The sequence below is a fragment of the Gracilinanus agilis genome, chromosome 5, assembly GCF_016433145.1.
Source record: "Gracilinanus agilis isolate LMUSP501 chromosome 5, AgileGrace, whole genome shotgun sequence".
In the NCBI taxonomy this organism is placed as follows: domain Eukaryota; kingdom Metazoa; phylum Chordata; class Mammalia; order Didelphimorphia; family Didelphidae; genus Gracilinanus; species Gracilinanus agilis.
The window spans coordinates 187,760,552-187,783,320 of record NC_058134.1 but is presented as its reverse complement, the minus strand read 5'-3'; the positions used below and the strand labels follow the sequence as shown (position 1 = coordinate 187,783,320).

Sequence of the window (22,769 nt, the reverse complement as noted above, 5' to 3'; positions counted from 1 at the left end):
CTCTTATTTTGAGCATTTTCCTAGACAGAGTTGACCACACTGCTACAACTCAAGTTTCTGTGTCCTTTGGTTCCTTTTTGGGTGTAGGTACATCCTCCAAAGCTTTAATCATGCTTCCAACTGAACAAATCAGTGAAATTAAGTGTATTATCTCTTAATTAAAAAACTTATTAGATATAAATCAAAGCAAAATAAGTAAAACATGTGTCCCATGACCTGAGAGTCATGTCAAGAAGGAGCATGAGTAGAGAACATGTATGTCTAGGGTAACTCACAATGCTGGATTTCTGACCTTGATGTCTTTTGTTTCCATGAGGCAGGGAAACACTTCTAGACATCTTGCTTTCCTGCTATATTGGGAATGCTTCTGTGGTGTCTGTTTTTCTTTTGGATTACCTAGACCAGTGATGGGCAAACTTTTTAAAGAGGGGCCAAAAGAAAGGAAATGCTCATCTGTCAGTCTGTTTCTAAAGCAACTCTTTCAAAGTTTCATTGTATTGTATCCTACTCATTGTATTCATCAGACTGGTGGCTGGATGGAACATTTCAGGGTTCGCATCTGGTCCACAGGCAGTAGTTTGCCCATCACTGACATAGACAGTTAAGCTCTTTAAATAAAACAGAAAAACCGAGCCTAGAATCTACAGATCCTCTCTAGTATTATTGCTTTGGGTGAGTTCTCAGACAACATTAAACTCTTTCAGAAAAACTAATTAGTTATAATAAGCACAGAATTAGTAGAACTCATTCAGATCTGTTACTTTGAATGAATTCTGAGAGGTTTCTACTTCTCAAGGACCAAATGTAATTGTTGCAAAAGGGAAAGGTAGAACTTTTCCATCTCACTGAGTTCACCTGAGCAACTGTTTTGCCAATCAGCTCCCTTAAATGGAAAAGATATTTCCTGAAATCAAATTCTCCAATCAGCAAAGATTTTTTTACCTGCCAGTCAGTTCTTAAGAGCAGTAGGTTTCAAAAAAGATGCTGAGGTCATTCTGTATCCCAGTTCTAAGATTTTTATCAGTCCCATATCAGATGTCTGGTTTTGCTTTTCTAAGGATGGTCTTGACCAATCCTACTATGTCAAAGCAGGATCTCTTCTGTGAGAATCACCACTTCTATCTTAGATTGAGAAACACAAACCCATATTTCTTATGTCCAAATCATAAGTGTAGAGTTATCTCAGAATAACTTGTGAGTTCTAGTATTAGTTTCCCAGTTTTAAATTTAAAAGTCCTCATGTCTGTCTTACATAAATTAGATACTGGGAAAAAAAGACATTTTGATTTCTGATATTCTTAGTAAATCTTTTTCCTCCATGGATTTGCCTTTTTTAATGCTTCTCATACAATTCCTTTGTTTTATGTTACTTTTAATCATTAAAAATTTATCAATCAGAGAGGTTCAACATTTACATAGACATACACATAAATAAATAAACATTTATTAAATGCCTTGTATGTGCAAGGCACTTAACTAAGTGCTGGGGATACAAAAAGATGCAAAAGATAGTCTCTACTCCCATAAAAATATGTAAGATGCAAAAAGGAAGGAAAGATGATGGGTTGTAAAAGCAGTGTTAGTCTTTGCTCAGGACCTCGGCTATTCCAAATATCAGAAAGCTGGACAAGGAAAAACCTCAGAAAGAATCTGAAATTTTGTAGGAGCAAATTTTCAGAATATTTAGCTTTATAGAAAGTAGAACTTTATGTACCAGTGAACTATTGTCTAAATGAACAGATTTAGATCGTTCTTCGTGTATTTACTCATTGAAGCTTGTCTAGATTTATCATTTGCAAAATATATTTCTACAAGTCAAAGAGAGGTATTTGCACAGCCTTATAAACTATATGTGTACAGTAAGATTTTAAAACTTAATATATAAAATTTTCTTTATTTTGTTGTTCTCTTCCAGATATTTTACAATTGCACCTGTATAGGAGTTACAGAATCTAAATCGGGAAATTCCTCAGGAATAGTGGGCAGATGTCAAAAAGGAAATGATTGTTCAAAAATGTTTCTATATTTCCTGGTAATATCAGTCATCACTTCATATACTTTATCTGTAGGTGGCATACCTGGGTATATATTGCTTCTGAGGTGAATACAGATACTTTTATATACAAAATTTTAATGTAAAATTTGATATAATCTTAAAGAGGGGAGAGAGCACATTATATCAGTTTCTAAAATATTACCATTATTAGCAAATCAGTACAATATTAGCACAAGTAGCTTAATGTCAACACAATTTGTAGTATGCTTTTTATTTATTTCTGGCTAGAAATAATAAGTCTATTCCCAACACTTTTGAGTACAGAGATTTTCTTTTGCCTAATACTTATTTAGTAATAATTGACATGGAATATTTTACATATTTTTTAAATCATCCAATGTGCTAGGAATAGTGATCAGACTTTGATTTTACTGGTTTGGAGAAATACTGGGTCAAGAAATTCCCTCTAGCAGTATAAATTTTCACCTCTACAACATATGATTTTGGAGATTCACTTAGAGTTCAGAGGAAATTAAGTAACTTACTCAAGATCAGACAATCAGTACCATAGGAGTAGAGTACAGGAATGGAGTAAGGAAGAACTGAATTCAAATTTACCTCAAACTTGTGTGGCCATTGGCAAATCACTTAGCATCCATATTAGCATTAATGAACCTTTTAAAGATCCTGTGCTTGAATTGCAACTTCAAGCTGCCTGTGAGCCCCTGGATTATCCCAGACAGAGGTGGGAGGAAGTGCTGTTACTAGGCTGGTGGGTAGAAGGGCAGGGCACATGAAAAATGTCCTTCAGCACTGTGTGGAGGGAGAATGGAGCATCCCCCTCCAGCATGCTGGGTTAGACATGCCACATCTTCACCAACATGAATCTATATGCTTGAGTTTCCAAGTCTCTATAATAGGAATAATAATATTCCTACTCACAGGGTTGTTCTACAACCTGAAGAACTGACAACTTGAGAATTTGGTACTCCTGGGAATAATAAATAATGATTATATCTATCCTGATAACAAATATAGAGCTCCTTCAGCTCCTACAAAAACAGTCTTAACAACAGCTGGAAGGCAGGATCAGTCTTTTCAAATTTTTAACACAAAAAACATATAATAAGATATAATGAATATTATTTATTACTACCAAATTCTGTTGGATTTTCTATTGTCCTCAAAAAATAACAATAGACTAGTTTATAAATTATTGTTTTTATTTTGTCATTAAATCTCATTATTTTAAAAATGGAATTATTGCTCTATTACATTCCCCTTTAAATGACCTCTACTATAAGTATTTAGGAAATTATATTTTTTCTTGCATATTCTTATACTCATTTGAAAATAAAAACAAAAGAAGATTTGGATTTCACAATATACTGATACGATTTGATGTATATTCAACAAGTTATTGTGTTTCACATAAATGTTAAATTATATTTTTAAGCACTGACATTTATGAACAAATACAATTTTTTTCTTTTAGGTCTATTAAACCACATTTTAAGTCTTTTGCTCTGGGTATCTACACTTTAGCAATAAGGGTCTTTGGTAAGTATAATGTGCTTAATTTTAAAATAGAATGGGAATCATATTTATATTTTGATATATTTTAATTTTCTACAAGTAAACATAAATGAGAAAGTATAAATGTAAAATTGATCCCATTATTTTCTATAAATCTCTTCCTTTTTTAAAACCCTTAATTTCATCATAAAATCCATAATATTAGGGGGTGGGGCATGGAAGTGAGACAGAGGTTAAATGGCTTACCCAGGTATACATTCCTGGTAAGTATCTGAGTCCAGATTTGACTCCAGATCTTCTGACTCTGACTGTAGGCACAGTGCTCTTTCTTCTGCACTATTGAGCTGGCAATATTTAATCCTAGATACATTATGGAACCATTGGAATTTAGTGTGAACTTAGTTAAACCATTAAAATAAATTCATAAGTGTGGGGGGAGCAGAAGGGCTCAGTGGACTGAGAGTAAGGTATAGAGATAGGAAGTGCTAGGTTCAAATATGACTTTAGATACTTCCCAGCAGTGTGACCATGGGCAAGTCACTTAACTCCCATTATCTATCCCTTACCACTCTACTGTTTTGGAACTAATGAATAGTATTGATTCTAAGATAGAAGGTAAGGGTTTTTTGTGTTTGTTTGTTTTTTACAGAATCTTTCAATACACTGGTTCTAAGGCAGAAGGGAAATAAGGGATAAGCAATGAGATTTAAGTGACTTGCCCAGAATCACACAGATAAGGAGTATCATATGCTAGATTTTATCCCAAGATCTCCCCTACTCAGACCTGGTTCTCTATCCTAGCCAACCACCTTGCTGCCTTCTTCCTTTCTTCTCTTCCTCTAGGATCATTAACCTGGACCATTCAACTACATTGTACATTGATGGAATGATTCCATCTACTTTTCTATTTGCCCCCTCACTATCCTTGAATCTTTCTAAATTGACCCTGATCTGGTCACAGTTTCCAATTGTGTGCTTTCTGCCTCTATCCTTGCTTCTTCTTTGTACCTTCAGTTCCTACACTGCTGGGTACAAAGTAAGCATTTCCATATTCATTCAGTCATTTATTCAGTCATTTGCAAATTGCTTTGCAAAGCTGTCAGACAGGACTAGTTTAGCTGCCAAGAAAAATTTGATTCAGAACTTCAGAATTTTTGGCAAGTTGTTACGGATATGTTAAAGACCAATCTAGGCATAGGATAATGTTAGCTGTAGTTATCATCTAAATTAATAAAAATGAGAAATATTAGTGAGGTGAAAAATTAGTAATTATGACTAACTCTTTGCATGAGAATAGAAGTAATCATCTGCCTAAATTTTATATAGTTCAGGAAAAAAAGTATTATCTGCATGAATCATCTGATCAACTATTTCAAATTCCATATCACTTCTTTAAAAATTCAAAAGTGCTTTAAGGGGACTTCCAGGCTAAGATTGCTGCAGAGAAGCAAGGGTCTTCTTCTCCTCACCACCAACCAATATAAAGCACCTCAAAAGGAAAAAAATCAAAATCAAATAAGAAAGGTCTCTACTGTAGGGTATGCCTTGAAGTTAGGCAGAGTTTGGACATTTCCACACCATAAGGGGGTGAAATTACTCCTACCAAAGGGCAACCTGATTACCCCTCCCCCACTCCACCTACAGTGTGAGAGTCAGAGTGAGCATGGGGTGATCTCTAGGTTCTCAGGGGGGCTGGCTGAGGACACCACAGACTTACCCCTTTGAACAGTGAGACTTGGGACCCTAGGAGGCTGAGGAATACAGTGGTTGGGCACAGAGATATGGCAGAGAGGGGCTGTCCACAGCAGACTCAGCAGAGACTAAAAAATAGCCTCAGGGGAAAAAAACACTCTGTAGCTTGATACAGAGAGACTTGCCTACCCTCCTCACTCAGACTTCTGGCTGGGAAGGGAAGAAATATTAACACCACAATGGTCATCAACACCCAAGAACTACAATTTACAAATACAAAAAAAAAAAAAAAAAGATGACCCTGGATAACTTCTATGGAGAAAAACAGTAAACTACAGAGGAGATAGCAAAGGGTGACAAACAAGAAAACACATCCAAACTTTCCAAAAAATATGGAAATTGGTCACAAGCTCTCCAGGACCTCAATTTGGAGGTTGAGACACAAGTAAGAAAGATAGAAGAACCATGGTGAGAAAAGTGGGAAATAGTTAAAAAAAAAAAAGTTTAAAAGACAAAATCACCCACTTGAAAAAAAGAAGCCCAGAAATCAGATGAAATAATAAGCAAATTTGAGACCAGAATTGAGCTGCTAGAAGCCATGAAAAGCACAATAGACTAAACTAAAAAGGAAAATAAAAAAAAAATCACAGCTAAAAAAAACAGTCTTTAAAGACTAGAATTGGGCAAATAGAAGTTAATGATGTCACAAGAAAGCAAAAATTAATAAAGCAAAATCAAAAGAATAACAAAATAGAAGGAAACATGAAATATCTCATTGAGAAGATAACAGACTTGGAAAACAGGTTGAGGAGAAACAATTTGAGAATCATAGGCCTACTTGAAAACCTAGAAATGAAGAGAAATCTTGCCATCATATTACAAGAAACTATCCAAGAAAATGATTCTGATATCCTTGAACAAGAAGGCAAAATAGACATTGAAAGAGTCCATAGATCACACTCTATATTAAATCCTCAAAATACAATCCAAAACAATGTAACTGCCAAATTGAAGAGCTTTCAAGCTAAGGAGAAAATATTGCAATAAGCCAGAAAGAGACAATTCAGATATCAAGGATCACCAATCAGGATTACACAGGATCCATTAGCCTCCACACTAAAGGAAAACAAGGTTAGGAATATGATATTCAGAAAGGCAAGAGAATTGGCCCTACAACCAAGGATAACCTACCCATCAAAACTGACAATATAGGGGGCAGCTGGATATCCCGGTGGAATGAGAACCAGGCCTAGAGATGGGAGGTTCTATATTCAAATCTGGACTTAGACACTTCCCAGCTGTGTGACCCTGGGCAATTCACTTAACCCTCATTGCCTAGCCCACTCTTCTACCTTGTTACCAATACACAGTACTGATTCCAAGATGGAAGGTAAGGGTTAAAAAAAAAAAACTTACCATATACTTCCAGGGAAAAATATGGGCATTTAACATAATAGAAGATTTCCAAGTATTTGTAAAGAAAAGGCCAAAACTAAACAGAAAATTTGATGTCCAAATACAAAATTCAAGAGAAACATGAAAAGGTAAACAAGAGAGGGGCAAAAAAATTTAAGGGCTTCAATAAGGTCAGATTGTTTATATTCCTATATGCAAAGATGATATTTGTAACTCTCAAAAACTGTATTTACTATCATCGAAGTTAGAAGAATTATTCATAGGTAGAGGTTGGGGTACTAAGTGGTTTAAGATGATATGTAAGAAAAGAAAGGAAGGGAAAATAGAAGATGGCACCAATAGAAATTTGAAGCAATAAGAAAAGTAGTATAAATTATACCACATAAAGAGATACATGGGAGGGAAAGGGGAAGAATACTATTATAACAAGTTGAGGAAGAAAATGCTAATAGGTAATACTTAAACTTTACTCTCAGTGGAATCAACTCAGAGGGAAGAGCATCTGGATCCACTGTGGTACAGAATACAATCTTACACTACAGGAAAGTTGAGAGGGAAAAACTAAGGGGGGAAGAGGAGGGTAGAGAGTACCAAAAGGGAGGGAAAGAGAGGGAGGAGGGAATTTAATGCACCTTAAAAAAATGAGAGGAGAATGAGAAGGGAGAGGGTGAGAAGAGAAGTAAAATAAGGGTGGGGATTAGGGGGACTGTTTAAAAGCAAAACATTTGTGTAGAAGGAAATAGTGAAAGAAGAAAGTGCAGGACTAGAAAAGGAAAGCATGATGAAGAAAACAAATTGGGAATAAACAGGTGGTAATTATAACTCTGAATGTGAATGGGATGAACTCACCTATGAAATGGAAGGAAATAGCAGAGTGAATTTGAAACCAAAATCCTACCATGTGTCGTCTACAAGAAACATACATGAGGCAAGCAGACACATATAGGGTAAAGGTAAGAGGCTGGTGCAAAATCTATAGGGCATCGACTGAGAAAAAGAAGTTAGGAGTCACAATTATATCTGACAAAATCAAAGCAAAAATACATCTGATTAAAAGAGATACAGAAGGTAATTGCATCCTAATGAAAGGCAGTATAGACAATATGGAAATATTGGTACTCATGTATGCACAAAATGGTATAGCATGCAAATTTTTCAAGGAGAAACTATTGAAGCTCAAGGAGGAAATAGATAGTAAAACTATACTAGTGAACATTCCTCTATCAAATCTAGATAAATCAAAACAAAAAATAAGTAAGAAAGAGGTAAGAGATGTGAGCAAAATCCTAGAAAAATTAGAGTTAATAGATATATGGAGAAAAATAAATAGATACAAAAAAGAATACACCTTTTCAGCAGTGCATGGTACCTTCACAAATATTGACCATAAACTAGAGCATAAAAAGATGGCAAACAAATGCAAAAAAGCAGAAATAGTAAATGCAACATTACAGATTATAATGCAATAAAATAATAATTAGTAAGGGTACATGGAAAGACAAATAAAAAATTAATTGGAAATTAAATGATATGATACTCAAAAATTGGTTGGTTAAAGAACAAATCATAGAAACAATTAATAATTTCAATGAAGAGAATGACAATGAGGAGGCATCACATCAAAACCTATGGGATGCAGCCAAAGTAGTACTCAGGAGAAACTTTATATCCCTGATTGCATATATTAACAAATTAGAAAGGGAAGAGATCAATGAATTGGGCATACAAATTTAAAAAAAGTAGAAAGAGAACAAATTTTAAAATCCCCAGATAAAAACTAAATTAGAAATCCTAAAAATTAAAGGAGAAATTAATAAAATTGAAAGTGAAAGAACTATTGTATTAATAAATAAGACTATAAGCTGGTACTTTGAAAAAACACATAAAAGAGATAAAAGACTGGTTAATTTAATAAAAAAAGGAAAGCTAAACCAAATTTACAGCATCAAAGATGAAAAGGGCAACCTCACCCTTAATGAAGAGGGAATTAAAGTAATTATTAAGAATGATTTTGCCCAATTATATAGCAATAAATATGGCAATCTAGGTGACATGGATGATTATTTACAAAAATATAAATTGCCTAGATTAACAGAAGAACTAGAATACTTGAATAATCCCATATCAGACAAAGAAATTGAACAAGCCATCAGATAACTCCCTAAGAAAAAATTCCCAGTGCCTGATGGATTCACAAGTGAATTATATGAAACATTTAAACAACTAATCCCAGTACCATATAAACTATTTGACAAAATGAATAAAGATGGAGTTCTACCAAATTCCTTTTATGATACAAATATGGTACTGATTCCAAAGCTGTGCAGATCAAAAACAGAGAAAGAAAACTACAGACCAATTTCCTTAATGAACATAGATGCAAAAATCTTAAATGGAATACTAGCAAAAAGACTCCAGCAAGTGAGCAAGAAGGTTATTCACCACGATCAGGTAGGTTTTATTCCAGGAATGCTAAGATGGTTTAATATTAGGAAAACCATCCACATAATTGACCACATCAGAAACCAAAACAACAGAAAAAACATAATTATCTCAATAGATGCATAAAAAGTCTTTGACAATATACAACACTCATTCCTATTAAAAACACTAGAAAGTATAGGAATAGAAGGACCTTTCCTAAAAATAGTAAACAGTATATATTTAAAACCATAAGCAAGCATCAACTGCCATGGGGATAAATTAGAAGCTTTCCCAATAAGATGAGGAATGAAGCAAGGAGGCCCACTATCACCTCTATTATTTAACATTGTGCTAGAAACACTACCAGTAGCAATTAGAGAAGAAAAAGAAATTGAAGGTATTAAAATAGGCAATGAGGAGACTAAACTATCACTCTTCACAGATGATATGACGATATATTTAAAGAATCCTAAAGAATCAACTAAAAAGCTAGTGGAAATAATCAACAACTTCAGCAAACTTGCAGTATACCAAATAAAGCCACATAAATCATCAGCATTTCTATATATTTCCAATACACCTCAGCAGCAAGAGTTAGACAGAGAAATTCAAATCACCCTAGATAATATAAAATATTTAGGAATCTATTTACCAAGACAAACATAGGAATTATATGAATATAACTACAAAACACTTTCTACACAGTTAAAACTAGACCTAAACAATTGGAAAAACTTTAATTGCTCATGGGTAGGATGAGCTAACATAATAAAAATGACAAACCTACCCACATTAATTTACTTATTCAGTGCCATACTTATCAAACTACCAAGAAACTTTTTTACTGAATTAGAAAAAATTGTAACAAAGTTCATTTGGAAGAACAAAAGATCAATAATATCAGGGGAAATAATGGGAAAAAATGTGAAGGATAAGAATCTAGCAGTACCATATCTTAAACTGTACTATAAAGCAGTGGTCATCAAAATAATATGGTACTGGCTAAGAGATAGAAGGGAGGATCAGTGGAACAGACTTGTGGTAAATGACCTCAGCAATATAGTGTACAATAAATCCAAAGATCACTGCTTTGGGGACAAAAACCCACTATTTGACAAAAACTGTTGGGAAAATTAGAAAACAGTATGTGAGAGATTAGGTTTAGATCAACATCTCATACCCTACACCAAATGACAAATATAAAGAAGGAAACTGTAAGTAAATTATGTAAATATAGAATAGTTTACCTGTCACATCTATGGGAAAGGAAAGATTTTCAAGACCAAACAAGAGATAGAGAAAATATTACAGAATATAAAACGAATAATTTTGATTACATTAAATTAAAAAAGGTTTTGTACAAACATAACCAATGCAACCATAATTAGAAGGGAAGCAACAAATTGGGAAAAAATCTTTATAACAAAAACCTCTGGCAAAGGTCTAATTACTCAAATTTATAAGGAGCTAAATCAATTGTATAAAAAAATCAAGCCATTTCCCAATTGATAAATGAACAAGGGACATGAAAAGGCAATTTTCAGATAAAGAAATGAAAACTATCAACTAGCACATGAAAAAGTGTTCTAAATCTCTAATTAGAGAAATGCAAATCAAAATAACTCTGAGGTACTACCTCACACCTAGCACACTGGTTAGTATGACAGCAAAGGAAAGGAATAAATGTTAGAAGGGATGTGGCAAAATTAGGACATTAATGCATTGGTGGTGGAGTTGTGAATTAATCCAACTATGTCAAACTATTGGAATTATGCCAAAAGGGCTTTTAAAGACTGCCTGCCCTTTGATCCAGCCATACCGCTGCTGGGTTTATACCCAAATGATATAATAAGGAAAAAGACTTGGACAAAAATATTTATAGCCATTCTCTTTGTGGTGGCAAAAAATTGGAAAACGAGGGAATGTCCTTTGATTGGGAAATGGCTGAACAAATTGTGGTATCTGTTGATGATGGAATACTATTGTGCTAAAAGGAATAATGAACTGGAGGAATTCTATATGAACTGGAACAACTTCCAGGAATTGATGCAGAGTGAAAGAAGCAGAACCAGGAGAACATTGTACACAGAGACAGATACACTGTGGTGCAATCAAATATAATGGACTTCTCTACTAGCAGCAATGCAATGATCTAGGACAATTCTGAGGGACTGGTGAGGAAGAACACTATCCACATCCAGAGAAAGAACTGTGGGAGTAAAATTACAGAAGAAAAAGTACTGCTTGATCACATGGTTTGATAGGGATATGATTAGGGATATAGACTCTAAATGATCACTCTCGTACAAATATTAATTATATGGAAATAGGTCTTGACCAATGACACAAGGCTATGGGAGGGGGATTTGAGAAGGGGAGGAAATGAACATGAATCATGTGACCATGGAAAAATATTCTAAATTAAAGTATTAAATAAACTTAATAAAAATAGTTATTTAAGTTTTTCTGAGTACTTAAAAAACATCTTAGATGTGGATTGGGTGCTAGACCTGGAGGCAATTCAAATCTGGAATCATTTAATTACTTGTCTTATCACCTTAAATGAGTCACTTAACCATTCTGCCTTGATTTCCTCCTCTATAAAATGGAGGCACCTACCTACCAGAGTTGTGGGAATCAAATTACATAATGTTTTTATTTTTGTCATATTTTTCTTTGTAGCTGGAATCCCAGCTCCAATATACTTTGGAGTGTTGATAGATACAACATGTCTTAAATGGGGAATTAAAAAATGTGGATATCAAGGAGCCTGCAGATTATATGACTCTTATACCTTTAGGTAATCTTGTTTATTTTATATTTTTGAATAGCATAATTCCTGGTCTGTCATTATTTTTAAGTGGCAAAATTTATTTCAGTATTTTCAAAGATTGTGTGACATTTGTTTCATTGACAAGTTTTAGAGTATAGTTTCCATGTTCAGGAATGAATTAGCCTCTTGAATGACAGTGACGCATTTTTGGTTTATGCTTTAAATCATTCCTAGGCACTTATGTCTTTGACTTTTTTTATGGTTGCTTAGGGAAGATTTAATATAAGAAGAACTTGAATATTGCCTTAATAAAATAATTTACAACATAAATTAATTAAAAAGAAAGTTATGTAAGAAGTAATTTACAGGCCATGTATTTGGGAAATGGCAGCTGAAAATAACACTGCTAGATCATTCTATTAGCAAAGTTTCCATTCTTTTATACTTCCTAGTGTCTTTATGACCACATAATTTAAATTATTAGTTGGAAAAAGGAATTATAATATTAGATTTATTTTCCCCACAATTTCAATATAAGTAATAAAGATAAGATTATAACTTATTTTTAAATTTTTCTTCTAGATACATATATCTGGGCTTAACCATGTTACTAGGCACCATGTCTACTTTCCTGAGTATTGCAATGCTTTTTGTTTTAAAGAGGAGATCTGTTTCTGAAAATGGACACCTTGAAAACAGTAAAGAAGATGCAATGGAATCTATAAGTAGTAAGAAAGAACATCTTCCTCACAATGACCATATTTTTGAGACTTTCTATTGGCCAGGCAAGGAAACACAACTTTAGGACAAAGTAAAGTCCTTGAGGGGGAGGATGATTGTATTTTTGGACTTACATCTCCAATGATTAACATAGAGACTGGTATAGATATATAATAAATGTTTAATGACAGAATAATAGCAATTTGGAGATCATACATTTAAGCATTGAAGGAATTCTGCACATATACCTAATTTCACTGTTTCATGATTCATGTAAGTCTCTTCACTTCAAAATATGTTCTCTATATAATTATAATTGTAAATATTGATTTAGAATTTTTATGTGATGCCAAAAAATAATAAAGTTTATCTTTAGGATATCAAAATGATCAAGTTTATAACAACAACAAAAGCTCTTTAATCAAAACACCTTTTATCAGTACTTAACAGAAGTCATTCATGCTTCATGAGTTTGGTCTTGACCCTAACAGGAATTTGATTAATTTAGAAAAGAATCTTTATTTTTAAATAATGTTGCTTATTTATAATTTTTCAAGTACTTCATTTAACTTTACCTTTCATATGACCATAAATAAATATTTTTGAAATTACATCGAATTGAAATTTGATGTCTTTTTTTTTAATTGAAACATTCTTTTGGGCTAACATCTAGACAGCTTATTGCTAATTTATCACCTTTTGGATATCATATCAATGATTTCTTCAGTTCAACAAACTTAATTTTGAATATTGTTGCCTTTGAAAATTGAGGGAAAAATACCTGATATGTCAATGTCTAAATGTGAAAGTTTAGAATACACTATCGTGTTGTCAAAATATTATTTCTTCTTTCAGGAATTATTTAAATAGTTTATTCATTGTATTTAATGTATCCATAAAAAGTTGTGAAATTAAAAAATAAATGCTAATAATATGTTTTACAAGCATTTCCCCAATATATTTCCTTATAATTTCTAAAAATGATTTTTTCTTTTTTTTTTTAATCTTTTCTTTATTGTTTAAACCTAATGCTTCTGCCACCAGGGACCAGAAAGTACAAGCCTTATAGATATAATACTGAACAAACTATTTCTACTTTTTTAAAAAGATGATAGAAATCTATACATCCTTGTTATTTTTAAAAATTTTTTTAAACCCTAATATCTTTTATATATATCCTTCTATATTAATTTTATTTGTTATAGGGCTAGGCAATGGGTGTTAAGTGACTTGCCCAGGGTCACACAGCTAGGAAGTGTCTGAGGCCAGATTTGAACCTAGGACTTCCTGTCTCTAAATCCACTGAGCCATTCAGCTGCCCCCCCCCTTTTTAAACCTTTACCTTCTGCCTTGGGGTCATGACCCCAAGGCAGAAGAGTGGTAAGAGTAGGCAATGCCTGTCAAGTGACTTGCCCAGGGTCACACAGATGGGAAGTGGCTGAGGTCTGATTTGAACCTAGGACCTCCTGTCTCTAGGCCTGACTCTCACTCCACTGACCTACCAGCTTCCCTCATCATCCTTGTTATTTCTATGAATAGTTTGCTTCTATTTGTCTCTAGGTGTTTTTTTGTTGTTGTTTTGTTTTGTTTTTATGTAATGGTTATCCGAAATAGTTACTTATAATCATATCCTGCAAGTATGAAATATTTTTTAAAGGATGTAATGTCACAGTCCTGGAATTAACTGACTCTCTTTCTCCCTCCTTCCTTCTCTCTCTCTCTCTCTCTCTCTCTCTCTCTCTCTCTCTCTCTCTTTCTGTCTGTTTGTCTCTGTCTTTCTCCCTCACTCATCTTCTCATTCTCACACATTCTTTGCCTGTAATTGATTTCTCCTTTTCTATCTTTAGAAAACATAATTTCTTGGTGTCCAAGGTTATTTTTAAGCTATATCTTGGAAAAGAAGATAAAAAAGGGATGTCAGTGTTGTTCAGCTCTTATATTTTCAGATCAAATCACTTCTTCCCCCCACTGACAAAGCAAAAATGAAATAAAAACATAACAAACAAAAACAAAAACTACTACCACCACCATCACAACCATCAATAATAAAGAAAAACACTGGATATGTGTGCAGGCTAAAATGGCTTAAAAAATTAGAGTAAAGTTGGAATGTTGTTGTTTAGTCATTTCAGTCAAATCTAATTTACTGGAATACTTTTTGGTATTGTCTTGACAAAGATGCTGGAGCATTTTGCCATTTTCTTTTCTAAAGTAAATGGGTTAAATGACTTGCCCAGGATCACATAGTTACTAAGTCTCTGAGGCCAGATTTTAACTCAGAAGACAAATTCTGGATGCAGGACTGACAATCTATTCACTGTGCTACCTAGTTGCCTGTGAACATGGAATACTATTATGCTATTATTGGGTTTTTTTAATTTAATTTTTTTTATAAAAACCCTTACCTTCCGTTTTAAGAATCAATACTGTGTATTGGTTCTAAGGCAGAAGAGTGGTAAGGGTAGGCAATGGATGTTAAGTGACTTGCCCAGAGTCACACAGCTGGGAAGTGTCTGAGGTCAAATTTGAACCCAGTACCTCCAGTCTCTGGGCCTGGCTCTCAATCCACTGAGCCACCCAGCTGCCCCCTGCTAATATTGTTTTGATACTGTAAACTTGGAAAAAACACAGAACTATTAAATAGTCAGAAAAGCCACTCTTTAATTAAGGAAAGGGGTTCAGTGCCAAATTAGGCCTCCACACAGAACTGCCCCCTAAAACCCATACAGGGTTCCAAATTGAAACTCTGGTTGCTCTGAACACTGACCCCTGGGAGGGCCAACCATGCTAGACTGACAACTCCAAGAAACCAAAGATTTGGGGGAAGTTATTTTTGAGGGGGAAACTGAGGGAACAGGGAAATATTGTTGATTGACATTACCACAGCTACAAGGAAATGGGAGTGTCCAAACTATATTGACAGACTACAATCAAGTTTGGGAAAAGAATCATAGCTAGAAGCTAGGGTGTAAGGGAAGGGCTGCTTACAGTGGATACAAAAAGGATGGTCCCTGCCCAGGTGGGGGGCTTCTAGGGAAAGGGTCTCTGATACTGAGGGGAAGACTACCTAAGACAAAAAGAGTACTTAGCATTTGCTTAGCCCCACCTAACCAGGATTGTCTTTTACTTTGGGTCTATTATTCTGTCTGAAACTGCTAGTCTGAGATTCCCTTCAGGATGGATTTTGAGGGAACTGGGAACACGGACAAGCTTTGGGGTCTCTAGTTTACCAGCTGGTCCTAAAGCTTGGGGTTCATTGGATCTTACTGGGCTACAATTTTGGGGTTTCTAGATTCCAAGTTGACAAAACTCAGGATTTGTCCAGTGATTAATGAGATCCACTCACCAGGCCTAGATGAACTTTGTCTTGAACAGGGAGAGGTATGTCTTGTATATCTGTTTGTATGTTAACTAAGTGTGGCACTAGATAAGAACTGTGGCTAAGAACTTGTACTTTGAGCCAGAAGGATGTGAGCTAAAATTTTGTCTTAAAATATTTAATAACTGTATGACTCTGGGGAAATGATTTAACCTCTCAGTCTCAGTTTCATCCTCTGTAAAATGAAATTATAATACTGTTAACTTAGAAAAAACACAGAACTATTAAATAGTCATAAAGCCACTCATTAATCAAGGGAAAGGGGGAACAGGGCTACTTGGCCTCTTATGCAGAGCTGCGCCATGTGCAGAGTCCAGGATTGACCACTGCTTCGCTCTGCTCCCTGATCCCCCTGGGAGTGCCACCAAGCTAGATGACAACTCCTAGGGACAAAGGAAATTGGGGAACTTGTATACCATTTGGGAAGGTCCAGGGGCTGGGAGAGATGATTGACATTATACTGGTAAGGATGGGATTTACAATCAAGCTTGGGAAAGGAATCATAGCCAGAGGCTGGGGTGTAAGGGAAGGGGCTGCTTACACAATGGATACTAAAGGATGGTCCCTGCCCAGGAGTGTCTTCCTGGGAAAGGGTCCCAAGACAAAAGGGTATTTAACATTTACCCTGGGGTCTGTGGACATGGAATCTAGAGTTCCCAAACTTGTGGCTTAGTGAGGTATGATGAACCCCAAGTTTAGAAATAGTTTGTAGTTTGGAGACCCCCAAAGATTGTGCTAGTTCCCTGTTCCCCTGGGAATCCACCCTGAAGGGAATCTCAGGCTAGCAGTTGCAGATTGAATAATGGACCCCAGGGTAAATGCTAAATACCCTTTTGTCTTGGGTAGTCTTCCCCATTGTATCTGAGACCCTTACCCAGGAGGACACACCTGGGCTGGGACCATCCTTTAGTATCCATTGTGTAAGCAGCCCCTTTCCCCTACACCCTAGCCTCTAGCTATGATCCCTTCTCTAGCTTGATTGTATCCTATCAGTATAATTTCAATCATCTCTCCCAGCCCCCTGGATCTTCCCAAAAGGTATATAAATTCCCCAATTTTCTTTGTCCCTAGGAGTGGTCATCTAGTGGGGTGTCACTCCCAGGGGGATCAGGATGCAGAGCGAAGCAGTGGTCAATCCTGGACTCTGCACATGGAGCAGCTCTGCATAAGAGGCCAGGTAGCCCTCATCCCCTTTTCCCTTGATTAAAGAGTGGTTTTATGACTATTTAATAGTCCCGCGTTTTTTCTAAGTTAACAGGTCCATTATTCAGTCTGCAACTGCTAGCCTGAGATTCCCTTTAGGGTCAATTCTCAAGGGAACAGAGAAGCACAAGCTTTGGGAGTCTCCAGCCTACAAGCTATTTCTAAAACTTGGGGTTCATCAGATCTCACTAAGCCACAAGTTTGGGGTCTCTAGATTCCTCGTTGACAATACTTATTGCACTTGGGTTTTATTACACAGCTGTCCAAGTTCCTCTGATAAAATCCTAATTGCTCAAATATATAGAGAACACAGGGAATTTTTTTTTTTGAACAGCCCTTTCCCCAATTGATGAATGGTCAAAGGAAATGAACAGTCAAATTCAAAAGAAATCAAAACTATCAACAATCACATGAAAAATGCTCTAAATAATGAATAATTAGAGAAAGGCAAATCAAAACAACTCTGAGGTACCACCATACTCCTGTCAAGTTTGGCTAACATTACAGAAAAAGAAAATGACAAATAGTGTGGAGGCAATTTGGAAAAATTAGGACACTAATGCGTTATGGGTGAAGTTGTGAACTAGACCAACTATACTTGAGAACAAAAGGGCTGAAAGATGCTATATATTAAAAATATGTATAGCAACTCTTTATGTGGTGGCAAAGAATGAGAAATCAAGGGGATGTCTATTAATATTGGACAAGATGAACTGAGGGAGGCCAAGACAGGGAGCCGCTTGACCCGTGCAAAATATGTCGTTGCAAAACACCCTAACTACAGGTCCCTGACCAAGGACATAGATGTGCCAAAGCCCTAACTGCAAGATGCTCCAGGAGAAGCAGGGTGGGGGTGGGGGGGGTATAAAACTCCTGTACTCATGAGCCACAGGCAGAACTCTTGGGCTGAGCTCCCCTGGTGCTCACCAGATCAATAAAGGACCCTTCTTGCTTAATTGCATTGTCTGCTGGTCTTCCTTGGTGGTGGGCAGCGACTCGGACCTCAACAGAACAAGTTGTGGTGTTCAGTTATAATGGAATGCTTTTGTACTTTAAGAAATGAGGAAGGATGATAGTTTCAAAAAAAAATCCTGGGAAGGCTTATATGAACTTCATGTGAAATTAAGTGAATAGATACAGAAGAGCCTTCTACATAGCAAGAGCAATATTGATGATCAGCTGTGAAAGATTTAGTCACTGATCAAGATAATGATCCATAGCAATTCCAAAGGTCTCAGCAACTAGGTGGCACCAGTGAATAGAGCACTGGGCCTGAAGTCAAGGAGATTCATCTGAGTTGAAATCTGGTTTTAGACCCTTACTAGCTATGTGACCCTTAGCAAGTCTTTTAACCCTGAATGCTTCAATTTCTATATCTATAAAATGAGCAGGGAAAGAAAATGGTGAAAAACTTTAATGTCTCTGCCAAGAAAACCCCAACAGTCATAAAGAATGTGACACGACTGAAAAAAAATGATTCAATAATATGTGATGAAAATTGCTACCCACTTCCCAGAGAGAAAACTGATGAACTCAGAGTGATTGAAAAATACTTTTTTCAGTATCTTTACTTTTTCTTACTTTTTTTCTTTCAACAAGGCTCACATGGAAATAGGATTTTAGATGCCTTCATATTTATAAAGAATATCATATTGTTCACCTCCTCAATGGGCAAAAAAGGACTGGATGGAAAGAGAGAGTTTGGAATTCAAGTATTAAAATGAATTTAAAAAATAAGTCAAATATTTTAAAAGAAAGAAAAATTTTAAGAATAAATGCTAACTGTCATGGAGAATAAGAGAAGCACAATGGGTATTAGGAAGAGAAAATTTTTCCTAACCTAAAAAAATTATAGAGAATAGAGTTTATAAACAATAGGCTAGAGATAGTCATTCAGGCAAAATTCTAGAATATTTCATTAAATGGATGCCTGGATTCACATTTTATTAATGAAAATTAAAAAAAAAACTTCCAAGGAGCTAGTAAAACTTCATGCAAATCAATTAATGACAGATGGACATTATTTCCTTTTATACCAGGGTTATGGAAGTTATAGATTAACAGGTTGCTATAGATTGAGTTTTAAAAGACTTCAGTAAAACATTTTTCCCTCATTTAGTTTTTAGAAAAAAATGAAAGAGAAGTAGACTGGGTCATAGTCCATTAGGTAGTGAAGCAATGGTTTGATGATTAGATTTGTTAATAATTTTTAGAGATTTGTGAAAGAACTTAGAAAGATTTTTAGAGTTCTGTATTTTATGCCTGTTCTTCTAAAGGTGAAAATGAGGAAGGGATGTTTTGAGAAATAGACAACAGCTTTTGTACAAGTATAGAAGTAGGAGGTGGAATGCCAGGTTTGAAGAAGAGAGATTGTCAGTTTTGCTGAAATATAGGGAAGGGAAGTAATATGCAAAAAATCTGACCAAGTAAACTGGAGCCAGATTGTGAAGGGCTTTAAATACCCTTTTAAAAGGGATCCTAGAAGTAAGAGTTAACTACTGAACATCTTGATGAGGGTAGTAACTAGATTTGCTTCAAGATGATTATGTTGACAATCTTGTGGAGTATAGGATACAGAGAGAAGAGTTTTGAATTCTAAAGAACACCTAGGAAATTATTGTAGTAAACTATGTGAAATGTAATGAAGGCCTGAACTGAGGATAAAGACTGTGTAAGTGGAAAGAAAGGGATGACTGAACAAGATGTAAAAATAGAATAGAAAGACATAGCAGCCAATTCAATATTAAGGGTAAAAGAGATTAAAGAGGTAAGTATTACTAGAAGACTGAAAACCCAGGTAACTAGAAGAGTGGTGGTTTCTTTTTTTCTTTTTATAATTTATTTATCTAGAATATTTTTCCATGGTTTCCTGATTCATTATTTTTCCTACCCCTCTTAACTCCCCCCTCCTGGAGCTGATAAAGAAATCCACTGGTTATATATGTATCATTTTTCAAAACCTATTTACATATTATTCATATTTGCAATAAAGTGATCATTTAATGCCAAAACCCCGATTATATCCCCATCGAACCATGTGATCAATCATATGTTTTTCTTCTGTGTTTCTACTCCCACAGTTTTTTCTCTGGATGTGGATAGTGTTCTTTCTCATAAGTCCCTCAGGATTGTCTTGGATCTTTGCATTGCTTCTAGTAGAAAAGTCTATTACATTTGATTATGCCACAGTGTATCGGTCTCTGTGTACAACGTTCTCCTGGTTCTTCTCCTTTAGCTCTGCATCAATTCTTGGAGATCTTTCCAGGTCACATAAAAATCCTCCAGTTCATTATTCCCTTCAGCACAATAGTATTCCATCACTATCAGACACCACAGTTTGTTCAGCCATTCCCAGTTGATGGACACCCACTCATTTTCCAATTTTTTTTTTTTGCCACCACTAAGAGCAAGGTTATAAATCGTTTTGTACAAGTATTTTTCCTTATTATCTCTTTGGGTACAAACCCAGCAATGATATGGTTGGATCAAAGGGCAGACAATCTTTTCAAGCTCTTTGCTCATAATTCCAAATTGCCTTCCACAGTGATTAGATTAAGAATGGTGGGTTGTTGTTTTTTTTAACAGAAATAGGGAAGTCTGAAAGTAGAGTATTCAGAATTAAGTGTGAAGAGAATGAGTTTCATTTCTGATATGTTGAATTGGCTATGCCAGTAGAATAGCTTACTAAAGACATATAACTAAAAATTAGTCCAGTGAAATGAAACTAGTTCATAAGATAAAGGATTTAAGAATATCTAGATGTGAAAGATAATTTTCACACCCATGAGATCTCATTAAGAGAGATGATAGAGAAAATTGAAGACAAAGAACTGAGTATATGTATAGTTTGGGGAAGGGGCATGAATAAAAGTCTGGTAAAGAAAACTGATTAAGTCATCAGATAAATAGAAGGAGAATCTTGAGAAATTAGTATCTTGAAAACTCAGGGAAGAGAGATTATCTTGGAGAAAAGCATATCCAGTAATTGCAGGTATAAGAGATTTGGATTTTGCAATTAAAGGAGCAATGTTAACCCTGAAGAAAGTAGCTTCATTTTGAAATGAGATTTGGCACTAGATTACCTGGAACTGAAAAAATCAGTGGGAGAAAGGGGAAATGCTAAGTGTAAACTTTTTCTGGAAATTTGACTGTGAACAGGAGAAGGAAATTGGGTAACAGCTTATTGCAGAAAGAGTGGCAAATGTAGTTTTCATTTTTAATGGATGTGGAGAATACAGTCATGTTCATAGACAGCAGAAAAAGCACCTGTAGAAAAGGAGAGACTGAGGATTAGAGAAATATGGACCAAGAAGACTAGCATCCTAAGGAACTGTTATGGGTCAGTGAAGCAATTCCATCCTATTTGTCTAGGACTATGGCCAACTAAGACAGTTAATGATCACTGGACTAACTTTAAAAAAATAACAATCTGTGTATTTAAAGATAGACCATTCTATGCCAATACATAAAGGCATGGAGGTGTAGCTGCTGAAGTTTAATTCAAAGACTGGGTAAGAACCTCTATTTTTGTTATTTAAATATTTTTCTATCCAACAAATTAGAGGAAGTATTATGAATGGTTGTGGAGAATTTTACCTTATCTACATGATATTCCTTCTTTAGACTGATCCATTTACTTAAAGTTTGTTAAATATGTATTTATGCTCTGGTTTGACTTTTTGTTTTAAGATAAACTTGAGAATTGTGAATGAATCAGTTTTGAATTAAGAAACAAGGTTTCTGTTCTTTCACTGATAATTTAGAGAGTTATCCCAAGAAGCCACAGTAGAATGGATTAAGGTAGGATGTCTAAATAACCATCCTTTTAAATCATTTGCAAAATATCTAACCCCAATCTCCATTGTGCCTACAGTTCATTCAGCTATCTGAACTATTCACAAAATGATTCCCATCCTTCCAAAAGCAATATCCCATGTCCTACCTGAGCAGTTCCCAGGGAGCAAAGGCACCTATGATAATTGTAGAGTTACTATGAAAAGTAATTGACTAAGAATAGGAAGATATCAGGAAACATCTAAACTCTTATTCTGACAGAATTTTTTTTTTTTAGTTTTAACAGCAGTTAATGTAAGAATTAAAATTTTAAAATAAGCAATGGATCAAATGTGAAAAGAATAACTATTTCTTTCTCTTCAACTTCCAGAGATTCATGGCTTTGCCTTTGCAATATTATTAAAGTACTAATTAAATTTTCTATTTAATTACTCTTTGGGGCTCAGGAAATTTATGTATGGGAATGGAAATACACAGGCGACATGTTATGTGAGAGGAATTTTAGTTCAGTAAAAAGAATTGGATTTGCTAAGTAATAATGTGAGTTGTTTTGCTAGCTAACTGTGCATATTCAGGAAAGTCACTCAATCTCAGTTACCATAAATCAGCATGTCTGATTTGATCTTTGAGTTCCTTCCTGCAATTCGGAGTGGCTTATGAAAAAGATTACTATCCACATCAAGGGAAAGAACTGTGGGAGTAGAAATGTAGAAGTAAAATATATAATTTATCACTTGTTTATGTGGCTATATGATTTTGGGGTTGGGTTTTAAAAGATTATTCTATTACAAAAATGAATAATATGGACATAGGTATCAAGTGATAACACATGTATA

The 22,769-nt window shown here is 35.0% G+C and overlaps 1 protein-coding gene across 1 annotated transcript in view; it reads left to right on the top strand.

Annotated features, from left to right (window-relative positions):
• SLCO1C1 (solute carrier organic anion transporter family member 1C1) overlaps nt 1-12,642 on the top strand; it is a 66,564-nt gene extending 53,922 nt beyond the window's left edge. Inside the window, exons 6-9 of the mRNA XM_044679070.1 lie at nt 1,916-2,100; nt 3,492-3,556; nt 11,747-11,864; nt 12,420-12,642. Coding sequence (XP_044535005.1) covers nt 1,916-2,100; nt 3,492-3,556; nt 11,747-11,864; nt 12,420-12,642 — 591 coding nt within the window. The remainder of the gene's footprint in view (nt 1-1,915; nt 2,101-3,491; nt 3,557-11,746; nt 11,865-12,419) is intronic.
• The last annotated feature ends 10,127 nt before the right edge of the window (nt 12,643-22,769 follow it).